The sequence below is a fragment of the Zosterops lateralis genome, assembly GCF_965231275.1.
Source record: "Zosterops lateralis genome assembly, chromosome: 1".
NCBI classification, from domain to species: Eukaryota; Metazoa; Chordata; class Aves; order Passeriformes; family Zosteropidae; genus Zosterops; species Zosterops lateralis.
In genome coordinates, this window is record NC_139762.1 from 44467439 (window position 1) to 44487386 (window position 19948).

Consider the following 19948-nt stretch of genomic DNA (forward strand, 5'->3'; position numbering starts at 1 on the left):
TATATCCCAGAATCTTTAAGTATACTTTCTCAAAATCAAGTAGTCTCTAAGAGGAAAAGCAAGTAGTTCTAACTACAAACATCATGCTCTTATACTATGGTTAGAAGGAAATAGAAAGTCTGTTTCTGTGCAGAGGTCCAGAGTTCCTATAAATCATGAAGCAATGAATAGCAATTTATCTTGAGATTTTAGAATTCAGGGCATCAATTAGAGCAAAAATCCTATGAGAAGCTTTACTGTAACTTATCCTTACTTGTGTTACAGTGTGATTATTTTTGCCCAAGTGTTTGGAATATGCAAGAAGTCATAATCTTATAATGACTCCCATTGTACTTATGAGAACATTAGCTGCCTGTATTGTCACTGGTAACCAAAATGCCAAATAATTTGTGCAATCCCAGGTCTAAAGTGGTAGGCAAAATGAACTAAAAATACCTGAAAAATGACAGAGAGCAGAAAAGGGGAGGAGAAAAAAATTAAACATAGTGTATTCCCCACATCTGCTGTCTTGCAGCAATACTTTAGTCCCAGTGAGTGTACAAGCAGTTTTTGCTTGCTGTGGTGTTCTCCTTCAACCATTGCTACTTTATATTTATCTTTACTTTTTTTCTCACCTGGAATTCTTTTTGCCATGCAAAGTAAAAAGATTGACTCTAGTTTCTTCTAGTAAAGGCCTCTGATGCCTTATTTTAATCTATTCCCATTCAAGTCATAAATTTTAAATGTTTAAGAAAGTATAAGGCTGTACAAGTTCAGTTTCAACTTGAATGAAAAATTGCTTTTTTCCCCCATGAGATTCTTTTAATTTAAATTAGAGTTTTTTTACAGGAGACAAGAAATATGTCTACATTATTCATACTTGAAGAGTTAGTTCCATTCTTATGAATAATTGAACTCTTCTTGTCTTTGTCCTTAATCTTTCATATTTCACACTAATATTCATATCTTTGCACTATTTGAAAAACATAATGAATCTTCTCTGCTCATTTATTAAAATCCTGGTTTCAAAATGATAGTCCAGAAGGAGTGTTGCAATTTGTATGGTTACAAACCTGGCCTCTTAGATTATCAGAAGTGAATTTATCTCATAAGAGCAAAACCAGTAATTTGAAATGAATACTTGGTATTATAAATACATGGTACAATAGATATATATTGTATAAGTGAAAGGAGACTGCTAAGGCATTTCAAACTGGGGTTTAATTTTTATTTTTAATTACTGTAGGATGTGAGATAAAAATCTGAGATTAGTATCCTTGTTCTGATAAAGGTCTAATATTGCTCTCCTCTGTTGATAAGTACAGCTGAAATACATAAGTCAATAATTCATGTTCAGCTTTCAGAGATGGTCTACAGAGACCATTTTACCTGTGAACTCTTATTATTGATTAAGACCAGAAATTCATGATATTTATATCTGTCATTAAGGACACATAAATATTCTCTGTTATTCTAGACAGCTTGTAACAATCAATGTAAAATGTACAAGTGGTATTATGGCTCTCATTTACAGACTGCCTTTGTACTTGGAATATGCCCAATAATGAAACCTGACAGGGTAAATATTTCACTGTGCTTCAATATTTATTCTTCTAAGGAGAATAATCCACCTTTTTTCCATCCTCACCTGAAATGATTCACCTTCTTCACAAATCTAAGTTTAAATATTTCCATTTAAAGAGGCATTTGCTTTCCAAATGAAAGTCTATTTAGTCTGCTATAGTTCCAGTTTCTAATTATGCCATTTGAAATGTCGCTGTGTTTCAATATCCAGTCAAAATACCGAATATTTGAGTTTTTATGAAGATGGGTTTGCTTGCATTCTATTTCAGGCAGAAGAAAGTTCATTTGCAAACTCTTCAGGAACTTTCTGAAGTACAGAAAATGACACCACGGGAACGAATGCGGCTGAGGAAGTTAAATGCTGCAGATGAAAAAGCAAAGAAGTTGAAGTGAGTTGTGCCCTAACCATGCAATTTTCCCCACCCAACAGTCTAATTGGAGAATGGAATTTTCAATGTAGAAATAAAAATAGTATAGGTCTTCAGCTACTCAAAGTCAATGAAGATTTTGGATAACAATAAATCACAGTAATTATTTATGTAGGATAAATGAGAACATTAGCCCCAAACTGGTGCTTTGAGTACTGTGGTTATGGTTAAATAAGTATATGAGAGATTTTCAGATGTGTTACAATAGGAAACTTTTTTTTTTTTTTTTTTTTTTTTTTTTTTTTTTTTTTTTTTTTTTTTGTGACTGGTTATGTTAAGAATTCGCTGTCTGAGGAGTTGGACATTTAGTTACAATCCAGCTTTTGTCAATCATTTTGGCCTCTGACATTTTCCAATAGAAGTTAAAGCTCAGAGGATAGATAGTCTTGTCAAAGGATCTGGGTAATGGTTGTGTTGTTAAGGCGTTATGATTTATAATTTTTTTTAATTAAGTGAGACATAATAAAATGTTTTGGAAGAGATTAGGTACAGTTTCTGATGGAATATGAGAAACAACTGGAAGGTTTTGTTTGGGGTTTTTTAATAAAACCCAGAATATTCTATTTTGATGACACATTTGAAGCAAAGAACTAAGACCTTCATGTCCTTTTGGAAAATATGTCTGAAGAGTACTTGTGCCTGACTGGCATTTGCTACATAAATTGATTCTCATTTAAAAACACCATCTCCTTGAACTGATGTAAAAAGTGTTAAATTTAAAACCTCTTCTGCATGGTGCTTTCAGTAATATGGTAGGCCAATTCTTGTACTAGTATGAGATTTGTAAACAGGAAGTCTGTCTCTTTCATTTTTTAAAAACGCATGGAGGTTAGGAAATAATACTAATTGCAGGATTTTTCTAGTTTAGTTTTCATTTTCGTTGCTTTCTTGCATTTTGATGTTTTCTGATGAGATTTTCACATTTTTTTCTTTCCTCCCAAACCAAAATGAAATATATTTGTTTTATATTATGAAGGCAACACTAATATTCAGACCTTGTTCTCAGTTATGAATCTTTAAAACAGATCAACATCAAGCTCTAGATCACTGTCAGCTGACTCTGGCTGAAGATGTTGGAAACAATGCAAAAATGATACCTTCTCAGACTGGAGATCTGCTTCCAGCAGTGCAAATCTAGAGATGGGTGGGAAGGGAATATATTAATGGAAACTGGAAAAACTGCTTAATGCAGCACCTCTCTTAAGTGGTTCCGCACAGAAAACCACGATTACCAACTGTCCCCCAGAGGAAGAGTTCATAGCACACAAATGTTGCATGCCTGTCTACAGCTGAAAGGTCCCTGCACTACATGGTGAAATAAAGCCCAAAATATTTAAGACCTTTGGAAGAACTAGAAAAGACTGGGACTAATAATTTACTATTTCTTAATTATGTTATGCAAATTGTGAAAGTAAAATATAATAGAGTTTAGAAATAAGGTCTGAAATCTCTTTTTGCATTCATTAAAACCTGAGTAGATGCCATGAATATTTGGCAACATGATAATCTCAGGACAGAATTTTTTTTTCCATCTCTGCTTTTAGAAGATCCCTTTGATATCACATTCTAAATACAAGTGTTCTTTATTTACAGGCAGCTAGCAGAAGAAAAATATCAAGAAAATATCAAAAGAATGCAAGAATTCAGGTCCCGTAATTTTCAGGAGCTGAATGTCAACGTCCTACATGTAAGTATGGGTTTTTGTTTTGGAAGTCTCATTTATGTGCACCCAGTATATAACACTTTTCTGTTTCCCACATAGTTTCTTTAGCACTAGAGGCACAGGCCTGTTCTGAGACCAATAACTGGAAAGTGCATCAAAATCTGGACTGCTTGGCTGAACCTGTTGATCTGTGATGAGGCAAAGTACATTCAGTTATTCAGATATGGTTCAAACAAGCTCTCTATTAATTCCACAGTTTTATTTTTTTAAGTTACCCTTTTTAAAATTGCCTTAAATCTAAATCTGCTCTCTGAAATGCTTTTACTGACTATATGGCATCAGAGTTCAAAATACATTTCTTTTCAAGATGTTTAGAATTGTAATCCTTTAAACATTTTAATTTGGCATAGCTGTGAGTTCTTTTCATTTGGTTAAGCATATTAACACTTCAACTGGCTTTCTAGTAAGAATGAAGCCTTGGAATGACTCCCAGAATAAGTTGTCCTTTGCTTTTAAGCTATCTGCAACAGAAGATGAGCCAGTTCAATTCTAGCACTACATCCTATTGTAGAAAGAAAAGGGTAAATTTGGAAATAATTGGTGAACACATCACAGGAATATTTTTTATGTGCTTTGTATTCTATCTTTTCTTTTGCATGTCCTCTGGTTTCCATTTTCCATTGTGTCTAGAGAAAAAAATATATTAAACTGGCTTCTTCTTATGGCTGAATCACTACTGATCATTTACAAAAATATTAGGATTTTATTTTAGTATTTGCCTAATACAAGTCCCAGGAATTGTGTAGATCACTGTATTGTGATCCTGCTGAAAGCTCTGTTTCTCCATGCTGCTTCATCATTTGACTAAGGAATCTGATGAGCAGATGTCAAACCACCTCATTCATTCTCAGCTGGACACTACAGGCAACTACGTGTCCACAGGAAATGATGAACCAAGAGAGAACGGGACAAGTGAGCTTGGCATGTCTGAACTTCCTGACCATGGTAAGAATTCAAAGTCTGATATTAAAATGAAAATTCCTATCAAGAAAGAAAGATTCTTCTTTTGTAGTTCATATGAGGTAGGGAAACTGCAGTTTAAAAAGTGGTCAGATTTGTAAAGTTGTCAAAAAATAGAGAAGAGAGAAGAAAATTAATCTGGGTGAATGTACGTACAGCAAATGTATAGCAAGGTTACATGGCAGGAGGTCTGTGTTCCCAAAGTTTGAGTGACCTGTGAGCAGAGATAGAGGTGAATGTACTTCTTCCAAAGGAGATGATGAATTAGAAGGAAACAGCTTAAACTTTCCACATGTGAAATGGCTGGCATTAGAAAAACATTTCCTAACTTATCTCTTCAGTGAAAAAGGAAGTACAAGAAAGAATTCAAAGTGTTTGCACCTTCGTGTAGTGGTTTGAAAGCAAAATCAGTGAGAGACTCCAAGTCAGAAATACAATTTAATAGAAGGTAAAATAAAAAGCAATAGTAAAGAAGACCCCCCGACAGAGTCAGAATACAACCTGACACCCTGTTAGTTAGGGTGGTGGTAGCAGTCCAGATGAAGTGGTCTTTCTGAAGTGATCCCATAGAAAGGTCTGGGAGCTCTGCTCCTCTGGGAATCCAGTAGGTAAGGGCTGCTTGTACTGTCCCAAATCCCAGATTATATCCAGGTGAGAATGCTTGGCTCCTCCCCCTGGGTGGAGCATCTCACAATGGGATGATGAGTTGTGAAGTAGGTCCTTGATGGCCCATTAAACAGAGCTAACTCCTGGAGGGAGTTACCTGTGACTCATGGGCCAGGCGTTAATGGGCCATTAACAGAAGAGCCCAAAGGCAGGGGGCCTGGGAAGAACACTGCCCCACTTGGTTTAACAGTTCATGAAGATGGTGATAGAATAAATACTTTGTGTACATCCTACACTACAACCCAGGACACTTTGGTACACTTCAATGCCAAATTCTTTATCATTAACAAAGACAGAAGCAGATGGAAACTCTTTAAACTCTGCTCATCTATATTGTCCACAAATACTTAGCTATTGTCTAAAGAATATGAAGTACTGTATAACATGTATTTTTCTGTTAAAAACAAAACAAAAAAAAATAATCAAGCTTTTTGAGAAGGGTGAGACTGAAGAAATCTTGTGTTTAATGAGGAGAATATTTTTAAGATCACATTTATATGTTTTTGTCTACAATGTTCTGGAGTAGTGTCTTACTCTTAAATATTTAAAAATCATTATGTGAGCACTATTATGGTGAAAGATTTTTAATTAAATTAGAATCTTGCAAATATGCATCAATATACTTTAAAGTAGGAAGACTACTTTTCTCTAATAGCACTGTCTTTTAGTGTTGGTTTATGTACATCTGTGAAAGTATAGGTCATTAAATTAAAGGCATCAGAATCAGTTCGCTTGTGGTGGAGATGTTTTGGTGTTTTTTAATAGCAAATGGCACGTTTTTCTTTCCATGTACCCTGATCTGTGTCTGTGTGGTTGGCTTGCTGTTCCACAGTATGGGGAGAGATGACCTGTGTAGGAGAGAACCCAGCTGCTAGAAATACATCCTGAGGGGAGGGTGGGGAAACGTGCAAAGGGAGGACTGAGAGAAAGCAGTAAACGTGGGTGAGAGATGGACTGGGAGAAGCATACAAAGACTCCTAAACAGAAACAGAACAACATGCTTGGAAGGAAGGAAACAGATTTTTCTGCCTTTAGAGGTCATTAAGTTGTTTAACTATAATGACAGGAATAAGATGCATTTATATCTGTGATGCAAAAGCTGGGTCAGTCCATTGTACAAAACTGAATGCATGTTTAATTGCTTGTGCCAGAATCTCTGATGGAGGAGTGGTGGGTTCATGACAAGAAGGAGTTATGGATAGGGAAGAGAAATTATATGGTTTCTCTTCTTAGCTTTGTGAATACCTTGTTATTCCTGAAGCTGATGTCAAAGCTTGTTCTTACTCTATTCAGTATTCAGCCTCTTCTTTTCTTTAAGCATTTCAGTGCAACGATGCATATCCTACATGTCTAATTATTAAGTTATTAATTGCACCTTTGTATTTGAAAATGTAGAAACTGTTCCAGCTATTGATTTTTCAACAGAACTTTGTTCTTGATCAATGGCTATACAATAATGAAAGAAAAAAAATCTAGAAGCAAGGCTATAAAATGGTTTTAGTAAGTTGTCTTTCATGTTAATTCATCTTGCTGACCCTTACTATGTTAACTGAAGAAGTTAGCATGTGAAAACCAGACTAACAAGTTCCCTTGTTACAACTAATAACTAAAAACAGTTTAGGAAAGAGAGAAAAGGCAGGAGCAACTTTTAAATTATCAGGGCAGACCTAAAAAAATCCTTTCAAGAAAAGCTGGTGAGGAACAGTGAGGAATAGTACCCCAGACCCAGCAGGTATGGAGGAAAGGTCAGAATATCTGTGGCTCATAACCTGCAGTTCTTATAAAATTTGCAACGTGAGCTGAAGAGAAGGGTTTGGAGTATTGAAAGACCAAGCTATTAAAGGATTAAGGAAAGCAATAGAGAATAAAACAACTTGAAGTCCTCTTTCAGTGAAAATTATCTAAACCATTATGAATCACAGTTGTATGTCATTGTGGAAGGTGTCAAATAAAAAGCTTGAAGTTTATCTTTAGTAAGTAGTTTTGAATACTGTGGCATCATGAGTCAGATGTAGTAGTGGTAGTTACAATTACGTGAAATTTGGGAAATACAAGGCAATGTAGTTAGATAAACAAAACCCACTAAGGCAGTTTGGGGTTTTGGACCTTACAGTGGACAAGTTTTAGCAATGACAAAAGCATTCAACTGCTATAGACTTCCCTGGGAAGTTTAAGCTTCTCTCCTTGTTTGTTTTATGTAATCAGCAATGATATTCTGAACATTTTTTATTCTAACTAGAAGCCTTGTGCACTTGAGAGACATTTGAAAAAAATCTTTGAAATCCCCTATAGCTGACCATTTTGTTAGTCTTCAAGCACATTTATTTTCTAGAAAATGAAAGATGTGAGTAGACCCTGTGGGTTTGATGTGGAGATGAGCTCACTGAACTACAGAAAAACTTCTTAAGACTGTTCCTCATTTTCCATTATTCCACTTCTCAGGGTCATCTAGTATTTGTTCTTATATTACCCTGGTTCTGGGACTTGGTCTCTTCAGCTGGCATGCATACTAGAACATAGGATTCTGTTGGTTTGGCTCTTTTCTCCACACTGTAGATTTTCAGAGAGCTGGGCAGGGTAACTTTACTTGCAATAGTGACGTTTTAAAAATGTGCTTTAAATTTCTATTTCTCTGAAGTTGCTATAATAAGTTTTTGAACAGCTTTTCATCTTTAACCATATTATCTAAAGTAAACAAATATTCTCCTTATACGTAAAAAGACAGACAATGAAGTAGCTAAGAAAGAGATTTAAAAAAAATACTTCTATGATCACTGTTAGCCATATTAAGTAACTGAAGTATGTTGATTGTGTCATTGGAACAGTAAATGTTCTTACTATATTGTTTCAGCTAGTTAGACCACTAACATGTTCCTTAGAATACTAAACCTTTGTAAATAGAAGAAAAAAGTATTTTTGCTCATTTGCAAGTCTTTTATGTAATAGATTTAATCTGCATTAGGTTTTTAGATTGGTTAATTGGAAACAAAACCTAAATTATATTTTGCCAATGAGATATTTATGGAAAGATATTTTATAGTTGTGTTTAATATTAAACACAACTATACATATAACTTAATATTAAACACAACAGCAACAGTTCAAAAATGTTGATATCTCTGTCATATATGTCCAGGAATTTACAGAAGTGTCATCATACAAGTAATTTAACTCTATGGTGGATGCAACAGTTAATATTTTGTAGTACTAGGAGCAATTTTAAGTTACTGTAGAAATCTTTGTGTCTCTTCCATCTTCAGTTTCTCCAAGTACAACTAAGAGACAAAAAGAGCTGAAATAAGATTTGTATAGAGATAGTACACAGAAACACTGAGCCACTGTCAGTATTAAATTCAAATATTTTTGTGTTGAACATATATATATGTGTGTGTGTTTGTGTGTGTGTGTATGTGTAGATCTGTACATGTCATTTGTTTTCAACGAGCAGTTCAAAATAAAATAGCTAAAGATTAGCATCCATAGTTAATGATTAATAACTGATTTCCCTTTATATTTTGATTTGGATGTTTTGTTTTCTGCTTCATTGCTCCAGTTCATTTTATTGTTTAATTATTTCTGAATGTTAAAAAGCATATTTTGCAAGTCATGGCAATGACGCAGGAATGAGCAATGCAAAATATGTCAGGATAAACTTGTACCTATATTTCCTGTCCTTGCCGGGGGTTACCTACAAAGTAAATTATTCATCTTCTCTTGTTACCATCAAAAAGAAAAGCCACCTAGAAATAAATTGCTCAACATCACACACCCAGCTACACCTACCCAAACCCTCACCAACTGACCAATTGACTTCACTCTTGACCAATTTTTTATAGAAGCCATCTCCATTTGGACTAAGACAGATAGGCCAATGTACATTTTTCTGGAGCTAACTGCATTTTCAGTGCATGTACTTACCTTTCAACAGTGGATTTGTGAAAATACTGGTGAAGCAAATTATATTGTAGTGCTGGCAACCAGAGGTCAGTTCATCTAATAGAAAAAAAAACAACAAAAAAGAAAGAAAAAGAAAAAGAACTGCATATTAAACTGCTCATTTTCATTAATGATAATGACTGCAGCTGGAATAAAATAATTCATTTTATAAAACACAAGCAAAAAATTATCAACAAGATAATAGGATCATCCATGACCTACAACCCAGCCTTGTTTTTCTGGACAAATACAGTCAGTGTCTTCCTCAGCCAGTTAGAACAAGGCAGTTCCAGCTGGGCAGGTTCATTACATGTTTAATATTTAATGATGTGGCCTCCCTCTAAAAAGGTACTGGAACCATCACAAAAGTAATGCATTGCTTCCTAATATAGCATTATAATTAGTCTTCATCTTCTAATTTACCTGATTGAGCTGGTCATCCACTTTCCTGATTCAAAAAGAATAACCAGAGAAGCAGATATCTCCTTTACCAGAGTATCAATACCAGGGTATTGACATTTTAGGATGCAGAAAGTCATCTTTGCCCTAGATTTTCCACTGATGGACCACCTCAGCTTTTTTGTGTGTGCTACTACACATTGGGCTAGGTAATGGAAAATCTCTCAGTGCATCACATAAATTATTTGAGTGCAGGTAGTTTCACCTTGTTTGCAATGTCCTCTAATGAAGTCAGATTTTACAGCATAGTTCCTCTCAATTCTTTGTACAATTTGATTCCTTTTGACTTGCCTAAGTTTGCATAGATATTGAATAAATTAGGAAACACTGCTTATGGGGACTTACTGTAAAAAATCCAGGTCCGTATCAGACCATGCAGTGTACCCACCTATGTGAGAAAGTGATATGGAATATCAGAAATTTCTTAGTTTACTAGATAGAAAATCCTCTAGGTAGAGGAGCTCAGTCTTTGCAAGTGAAAATAGCATGAAGAGCAAGGCATAATCCTGTTACACAACACTAATAGCTAAAGATTCAGGGTTTCTGATTCAATTTCTACAGTAGAGCTTGCCTTGAAATTGGCTACAAAATCATAAGCTGTATCTAAAAGTGCCTCTAGATAGTTCAGTGCAATTACAGATGCAACAAATCCACCATTTCTTTACCATCATTGTTGATCCCTCTGGTTTGAATCAGTATTTACAGCTGAAATATAAACTGGATACAAAGCTATCTTCACTACCAAAGGCCCAGACCTTTTACAGGAAGCATAAGGAGTGTTGAATTCAACAAGCCACACTCTAACAGGCATGAAAACTTAAAGCCATGCACTGGCATTCATGGCTAAAATTGCCACTTTATATTCATATCAATTTCACAGCTGGTGAGACATGGCAAACAAGGATGGTGAGGGTTTATTTTTTTAAAAGGAATTTAAAAAATTATATATGTATCTATATTTTTAAGGGCTTGTCCTCATTGTACCATTTGATTGCCCAGAATGAAAGAAAGCCAAAGCAAAACAACACTGGACATAAGGGGCACTAATAAAATATTATATACTGCATTTTTGGATTGCCAGCTGAGGCTTCCAATGTGTTCACAGTTTTGTAAGACTCCCAGCTCTGCATAAACTGCTACTGCAGTTAATAGACATATTTTTGTGTGGGAAGGGGTCAAGTTAAAAGGGGAGAATAGCTTCAGTTAAATACTTGTGGTATTTAAATTCTTTATACAGAAAAATAATGTAACCAATTAAAGCTATATGAATAAAAGGACATATTATATGATCTCTCTGATCTGTATTATATTGCTTTTTATTTCTGTATACTGCAAACATGATAACTTGTTAAATTCCTTAACTTAATATCTTGCAATACATTACACTTGGCAAACCCCTGATTTCATTACAGTTTCAAAATAGCTGAGTATGTTACAGTAATTGTGTACATTATTCCTATGTCTCAATGGCTAATTTTAAGTTACGGTTATATTGCTTTGACTTTCAAGTGGGCAAAGTTCAGTTGGCCCTCAAATAGGTAATGTTCACTCATTATAAAATACTGTGCTTTTTTCTAGCCCGTTATTTTTACAAGCTGTGTTGAAGGTTTTTCAAGGCAGTTTTGTAAATCTTGGAAGGTTAAAAATCTGTAATATTTCTGAGCAGATCTTCCCACATCTATGCACACACCCCTTTGTTTTGGTGCCTGTAAAAGGATACTTATTCATACTCATGGGTAACTGAGTAACACTCTAAAAGATGACCATACAAGTGATTGCCGTGCTCCAAGGCTTTAAGGAAAATCAAGTCTTGTCTTGTTTTTCAGTCTGGCAAGTCAAAATAAAGCAGAATAGTACTTACAATAAGTGGCATTAAGCGCCTTTCTGCATTATTCTTGCTATATTATTCTTTGTAACCGGGAAATCTTGTCTCAGTTAAGAGGACTGCTTAAGAGCATTGCTGTGAATTCTGCTGTGGTTAACCATGGGTTTCCTCTTTCTTGTGGTTACCCTACTTCCAGGATCATATGGCATATTCCCTGACTTGCTGCAATGATAGCGTGGGATGCTTGTGGAGAGAAGCTCGCTGGTTTAGTTCTGGTATTTGCAGTTACCAGTCCTACGCTTGTCCTTGGAACATGGGGTGACAAACTCCTGAGACTCTTGCAGGATCTGAGGGTGTAGCATGCTCCTCTGACCTTCTCATCTGTCTCTTGTTTTCATTGCTCGGTTTCACACTGAGCTCAATTTGTCCCAGATTCAATTAAAGGAATACTAAATCTGATTTATTCTAGCAAAATCACGATTTAATGAAGTTTGCAAGTTTTAGCCAGAAATTGGAAAATTCATGATTTTTTTTTTTTTTTTTATCATTGACTAAAGCACTATTGTTCTTGTTTAAGGAGTTCTTCCCTCGAAGTATTGCCTTTGGAGAGCAGGAGTGGAACTCTAGCCATAAGCTTCTCAGAAAACCTTTTTCAAATCTATCTGTTCTTCAACATGCCTATATACTAAAATCTTTTCATAGCTTCAGAAAGATTCATAGCTTACTTCATACAAGAAATCTTGTTCTTGCAGATTCACAGAGGAAAGCTTGCAGAATGAAGTCTTTACGCAGCAGTTATATAAAAAAAACCCCCAAACACTTCCAAAGCGTGGGGAGAGCAGATTATGTTACTGTATAGCTCCTACTTTTTTCCTAATCTATTTTTCATCCTGGTTTAGTTTGGCATTGATAAAGAGAGTCTGCTTCAAAATTCACCTTGGCCAATGAGTACAGTTAAAATTATTCTGGCCTAGTCTTTTTTAAAATGTCACAGGAATTCCCTTTACTCCTTCCAAAGAATTATGTTAAAAAACATTTATGAAACACTCTGTGAATTTAGGAAGCAGTTAGAAGCAAATGCACTGAGGTTGTATAAGTCAAAAAAATACTGCATACTGGATTAGCAGTATAGCAGATACTTTCAGATAATTTCAGTGGTTTAAATCTTCTTTAGAAAGATACTAATTTTTATTCCAAGTTGTCCTACCTACAGAGCAACATAGCTTTGTGCTGCACCTTAGATGCAAGGTTAAGCTGATGTAAATAAAGATGGACCAGGCTTTTGCTTGCAAACAAAGCATCAGTGAACAGGATGGTGTTGAAAAACATTTTGAAAGGACTTCCAGTCCAGCCCCAGTTGGAGTTTTATGGTTTACTTATCAAACTAGAGGGCATTTCTGGGGAATTGAGACAAATTATATGGTGATGCAAGAAGCTGGAGGCAATTCTAAGTGAGGAATAATTTACTCTGAAAGAAGCTGTAAATGCTGAATTAGTTTGTATATTCTACCAGTTTAGCTATCACTGCATGTAACTGTCAGACAACTGGGTGGAGGGAATGAGAAGATGACAGCAGTGGAGATCTTGGTTGAATACTCCTGCTATATTTTCTGCTTCACAGAGCAAAATGTGCTCCTGTGATCTTGTAAATATGTGCTTTCACAAGTGAATTTCATCAAGGTGTTTAAGGGCTCAATACCTTTTTGCTTGATTGTAATAATTTGCTTGTTTTTCTTACTTGTTCAACATATAACTTAAATTATTGCTTCTATTAAATGCATTTTGCATATTTGCTACATCCAGACTCTTGTGTGCGCAACTGCTTACACCATGTTTGGATATGAGCCATTCCCATTAATTTTCTTCTCTTTCTGTAACTTCTGGTTGTGAAAATATCCCCAATTTAAGTCTTAAAAATGGCATTCTTGAAGCAAATCTCAGGGAGAAGGAAGCAAGTCTCTTAAGGGGCAGATTTTGTGTTAACATGTGGACATTATTCCCTCCCCACGCTGTTGTCAGAGAGAAAGGGGAAGTGTCAGGAGGTCGATATCTGCCAGATTTGGGAGGAAATCTGAGTTTCTATTGGAAAGTATACTTTGATAAAGTAAGTTTAAAATGACTCCAGGGAGTTGATGTCATTGGGTCACCTTTCCTTCAGTTTACATCTCTTAGTCTATTCCTGCTGGAAGCAGTGCAAATACTAGGGCAACTTTTACAATAATAGGGACTCTTACACATAAATGAAATGGCTTCCAAAACTCACTAAATGCTCCCTGTTATTGACTAAATGACTATGTTGTTTTTTCTCTTTATTCACCCATCATCAGGAAATCAGAAGAAAAAACCAGCAAATTATTCAAAAAACTAGGGAAAAATGTGATTAAAGTCTTCCTTCTTGCTGTTAATTTTTGTTAACCACTCCTTTTAAGAACTTCTTTTTTCCTCACATGCATTGTCACTATACTTACTGGTAAAATACCAGGTGGTGGAATGTTTAGGGGGAAAAAAAACCCCCTATGTCCTTCAAATAAAATATTTCTCTTGGGAATTTAATTGTGGTTAAAAAGAGGTAATTTTTCCTTGGATAAAAACACTGAAACTTGCTACTTTCTAACATCAAGTAGTAGATGATTCCTGTAAGGCCGCTCTGATTTACACTTGTATCTCTTTTTCTAACCATTTCACTATAGGTAGTTCTTTACTCAGTGACAGCCATAAAATAATTGAAGCTTTTAACTTTTTTTGAAATGTAAAGAGGAGAATTATAAAATATTAATGTTTAAATGTGGTTATTTTTCTAGTTCTCATTCAGAAGAACTCACTTTATGTCTAAGCTGCACATGGCCATGTCAGAAGATGGTTTATTTAACAACTTCATGGTCCTTCTTCTGTGCTTCTCCAGAAGGATTGTACAGAACTTTCATGGGCACAAAAGTCCTGTACATCCCTTAGTTAATTTCTTAAATGTATGTTCTGAGAGTCTATTTCAGCCTAGTTTAGAAGAAATGGACAAAATATTCCACTATCTTTCTGAACAATGATGCTTCAGATTTTGAAAATGCATATATTATCTATACCTGACCATAGGATGGTGATTCTCTTTGACTGAAAGTTTTAAACTTGAAGGATTTTGTCTTGAACAGGGAAGAAAAAAAAAAAACAACAACAAAACAAAACAAACTCAAACCGCCAAACCAATCTGAGGGAACTTAAATTATAATAAAGAAGTTATTTTATTTTTTCTAATCACATGGGTATTGTCCTGAGCTGCAGAGGGGCACAGAGCCCTTGATCTCATTTCTGGTAGAATTCCTTGTTCAGGATGGTGTAGCTCAAGGAAACATATCTCTGTGTTTCAAACTTCTCTCCTACTGACAATGTTTCAGCTCTTTACGTTCTCTTCCTTGAGGGCAGAAATCCCTTTGTGTTTTCTCCCTCTGTGTAACTGATGCACAGTTCTGAAGAGAGCTGCCCAGCCCTGTGCACCAGCTCCTCTTGCCAGCTCCTAAGTTTCTGCTTAGCTTGTTTAGTGTGTATGTTTAATATGTGCACACACAAATAGATCTGGGGTGATTCTGAACTGTGTATGAGGAATCAAATAGCCACAGCATTAAAAAATAATATAGGTTGGAAGGAACCTCTGGCAGCCTAGTCCAATCCCCTGCTCAAAGCTGTTCTTTTCAGATCAGGTTATTCAGGGGTGTCTGATCAAGTTTTGAACACCTCCAAGGGTTGATTGAGCTCTTGCAGCTTCTTTAAACCCTGTTCCAGTATTTGATCACACTCCTTTTTTTATTTTTTTTTCATAATGGCAGATTGGAATTTAGGATGTTCCCGATGTTTGCTGTCTCTTGTCCTATCACCATTCACCTCTGCAAAGAGACCGATTCCATCTTCCTCTTATCCTGTGCTCAGACAGTCATAGACAGCAGCAAGGCTTCCCCTTTACCTTCCCTCCTCAGGGCTGAAGGGACCTTGCTCTCTCAGCCCCTTCTTGCACCCAGGTGCTCCAGTGCTGTGCCCAGCCTGGGTGCCACTGTGCCATCTGCTCCAGTAAGTAACATCTGCTCATTTGGGATCAAACTGGTATTTGCTGATGCATTTCCACAGAAAGGAAAGGATTGAGGGCACCTTTGTGTTACTGACAGGGTCCTGCCTGTGGCTGTCTTGCAGCCCAGTGCAGCACAGAAACGGAAGGCAGAGGATTGATTTTCCCTGCTCTTGCCCCAGTGCCCAGCGTGGCCCATGTACAAAGCCTTGCAAGGGGGGCAGTGCATGGGTCTTTGTCCTGGCCCTCTCTCTCACTTTGCTGATTTTCCTGTGTCAGTCTGCGGTAGCAGAGATGTGGTAACACCACTTTCTGGTGTCCTGGTTCACTTACCATCTTAGGTGTCCATTATGTCTCATGTGTCAGAGCAGTGGAAGCAGTGGAGTGGTTTGCTCCTCACTTTCCTCCGTGTGATAATATGCAGACCCAGGAGTGTAACAACATGAAACTGTAGCAATTTTTTCCCCTAAAGTAGGAATGTGGCAGCTGAGAAAATCTGCCTTTTTCCAGAGATGCAATGAAGCCTTTGGATCAAGAAAGTACAATAGTTCTTAAGAGTCAAGTGTGACTCTGTTACTGTGAATACAAATGGTGAAAATTTACATATATTACACCATTCTGGGTGTTTTTTTCTTTTACTTTTTTTTTTTTTTTCCCTTTTAATAAAAGAGGCTTTACTTATTGTCTTCTACATGCTCTGGAATGTGGGAATACTACATCAGTGCAACAATGACAAGTATGACTTTGAGGCACAGGAAAATTAAACATATTTATCAAAGTATTTTCATCTCTTTGGAGAAGATTGTTGTTGCTGAGTTACCATGCTACCTGAAACCAGCTTTGGGTAGATTTAAGCAAAATATTACAAGTGTCACATTCTTCTGTTTTCTGTTTAGCTTGTCTTCTTGGGAAATAACCATGCTTTTATGATTTTTTAGATAATGGGTTTTTACCCTTCATTCTACTATTAGCATCATGTTACTGTATGGAAAGAGATCTAAAGAGGAATGTTTTTATTCAAAGCTTGTTTTCTGTTGAATATATAATAGGAAGTATCAAATGTCTTAATGCTGTGCCTAAACCATCTAGCAATACCAAAGCAACAGCTGAGTTTGTTCTGAATTCAGTGCTTTGTAAGCAAATAAAAGCTATCGTGACTGGCCTTGGTGCAATATGCACAGCCAGATAAAGCACAAGGTGCTTTCAGAGACCAGCTGAGAGATATGGGGGTGTGAGGGGGCAGAAGCAGCTGTGCAGACCCTTCCTTGTGCTCCCTATGGAGAATATAAGTGTGCTGTATCAGAGATGTTCAGCTGGATGCCAGTCCAGCTGTCAAAACAGAGGCAGGGTCCCCTGGGTTCTGCAGCAGCAGTTTTGTTTCCTCTTTCAGCATGATAGACTTAGCATTGCCCTCATTAGCACCACTTTTTTACCCAAGTACCTCCCAGCCACAAATAGGCATAATATCTATTTTATTTTTCAGGGAAAAAAAGGACAGGGACAAGGTCCATCAGGCTTTGCAGTGGTCAAAAAGAGGTCAAACAGTCAAGCCCAAAGACCAACATTTTTATTAAAAATACTTCTCTGAAAGCACAAGCCAGAGAATTTTCTTCTGTGATACATTACTAAGTGTAATTAGTTATTTTACTAAGTGTGCAACTTCACTGGTAATGTTCAAGAATGGGGGCAGTAACCAGCCTTTTGTCACCTGGTTTGTGGAAATTGGAGGTGTATACGAAATCACATAGAATTATGGGAAAACTCAGGTAGCAAATATTCTACCTGAGGATGGACTGCAGGCATGGAAATGGAAGCTTTTGGTGCCTGAACTCCCCTGACAGTGCCTGTCCTGAGCTGAAAACACCAGCTTGCTCAAGCTGTCTGCACTTGGGCTTTACGAGGCCAGCACAGGTACAGCTTGCTATGTTGATTCATGGTATCTGCTGTGCCAAGTCCACTTTTTCTGTTCTTGAAATTCACCTGATCCTGGGTCTCAGCTCAATAAGCTGTTCTCTACTCAGGTAATTCTGCAGAGAACCAGAGATATCCTGTGCATCTGTAATACATGGAGGACAGGGAGCTGGTTCTACTTTGCTAAGACTCAAAGAATTGTTATATGGCAACAGTTTAAATAAATGTGTAAATGCTTTGAAGGCTCCTTCTTTAAAGATGCTAGTCATAAAGCCAAGAAGTTTTAAGAACTTTTATTAGGTACATGCCAAATTCCCCTGCACTGGACATGCTGTCTTCTTTCCGAAATGCCACTTGGAATTAGTTTCTGAATTGGGGCCAGTGAACTTGTATGCCCTGAAACATCTCTAGCATCTGAACTAGCATTTCAAATTGTATTACTAAGCTCAGATTAACTGGCTGTCTATAAACAGCTGTCAAACCAATTTCACAAATGGTGAGGTGAATAATTCCAACAAGGCTGCAAAAACTGGCATGGAAGTGGAATACAGCCACTGCCAGTCTCTCTACATAGTTTGGGGGCATCACCAGTTTTGTATGGTCATGGGCTGCTCACACAGTATAGAGCTTACAGTAGACAGAGCAGACATTTTGAAGTTACAATTATGAGTAAAAAGACTGATTTTGATATCCTGTTTGGTTGGAAAGGGGAGGCTTGCACTTTTTAGTACAGTGAGGAGCAAATGCAGAATGTGGGAGGAGAAGATGACTCAGAAAACACCAGCATAGTCTGATGTTTGTATTGCAACATAATAAATGGGCTGTTTTGTATGTATTTGAATGCACATAGACAGAATGCAGATGAACCTAATAAAATTATCCTAATCACTGGAATGACAGCCTCTCTGCAGGAAAGAAAAATTGATCACCTCACATGGAAAAGGAGATGTATCTTGATTTTTAATTGTTCTTTCCATGTAGAAATGATGATATTTAAGATTCCCTTTTTAATGAAGTGCTGGATTTTTTCTGTTAAATGGCACTTCATAGAACTCAAGCAATTAAATAAATGGTTTCTTTCTGAGAAAATGTTTTTGGGTTGGGGGTGTTCTTCTGGAAACTCAGGTATTGATTAGTTGTTTGTTTGCTGGTTTGTTTGTTTTTTTCAAACTAAGAAAGGTGAAAAATAGAAACAAGAAAGATTAGGATTAGAAATTGTGACAGTGGAGCATGGGGCTTTTATGCAGCTTTCATTAATATCTTAAAACAAAAACCTGAGTGAAAATGTGTCAATATTTTGGAGCTAAATCAGGTTTATAAAGAAAGACAGTATTTTTGAAATTTCTTTGGAGGCAATAAATAGTATACCTTATATCTCAACAGGAGACCTTAACCATCTAATGCTTCAGATAGCTACACAATTTTTCCTGAGTTCTCTTTCTTTCACCTTAAAGATTAGAATTACTGGCCCCACCCAAACTCAAATGTGTTTTAATGGATTTTAATTGCATTCCCCTGTTTGAATCCTTTTGGGTTTTTATCCTTGTGAAACAATTAAAAATTGATTAATAATTTTTATGTCATATTGTTTGCATTTGATTTATTTCAATGCAGTAAAATTTAAGATAGTTCTAATTTCTTCAAAGGGGCAGACTTAATTGAGGAGAGTGGTTGAAACTAGCATAAGCTAAAATTATGACAATGACAATGATGATTTATGACAGATGAACATTAAATATTTTTTGTCTTCAACTAACATTTCTTGTAGTAATATCCCCCTGAAGGAGATGCAATCAGACTTCAAGCTGTTTCACTAATTCTTTCATACAGAGTCTGGGATGCTGAAGGATTTCACCCAGTGCAGAGTGGCTGGAGTGTCTTTCAAGCTGTGATGAATATGTTGAGTTTTAATACCAATGATTGTACTTCATTGGCTATGTTAATATTGCACTCACTGCTATTACTAAAACTTGTGATAGTGGTAAATTGAGAGAACATGACAAAAAGTATGCATAGCTTGACTTTATACTAGTTTATTTTATTGTAGTTTTGCTTCAAGAAAATTTGGAAAAATATATAGATTTAATTTCTCCTACCTTTTAAACATGTACCTGATATATATTATTTTCCATTTTAGCTTAGCAGTTGTATTCATCACAAGTTATGTGTGTTAAACAAAACAAAACTGAATTATAATTTCAGCTCACAAAAGCTGGATTCAATTCAATACTGGCCCTACCTTGACTAAATGATCCCATAAGGTCACTTCCAGCCTGATTTATTATATTATTTAGAGATTTCAGTGCAATATCAATATAGATCCCTTAAGTTCATTAATTCACACATGATGAGGATTTGCCCTTTGCCAGAACTGCTTATCAAATCATTAAAGACAAACATTTTAATCTGAGAACCTATTCTTTGCTTTC

At 36.2% G+C, this 19948-nt stretch overlaps 1 protein-coding gene across 3 annotated transcripts in view; it reads left to right on the forward strand.

The window, feature by feature from the left end:
• Positions 1-19948, forward strand: part of NEK11 (NIMA related kinase 11) — an 88769-nt gene that overhangs the window by 35494 nt on the left and 33327 nt on the right. For 2 of the 3 annotated variants that reach the window (XM_083855087.1, XM_083855085.1), the window contains 3 exons: positions 1833-1952; positions 3585-3678; positions 4524-4659. In XM_083855087.1, coding sequence (XP_083711213.1) covers positions 1833-1952; positions 3585-3678; positions 4524-4659 — 350 coding nt within the window. The remainder of the gene's footprint in view (positions 1-1832; positions 1953-3584; positions 3679-4523; positions 4660-19948) is intronic. The other variant, XM_083855086.1, reaches the window with a different exon arrangement.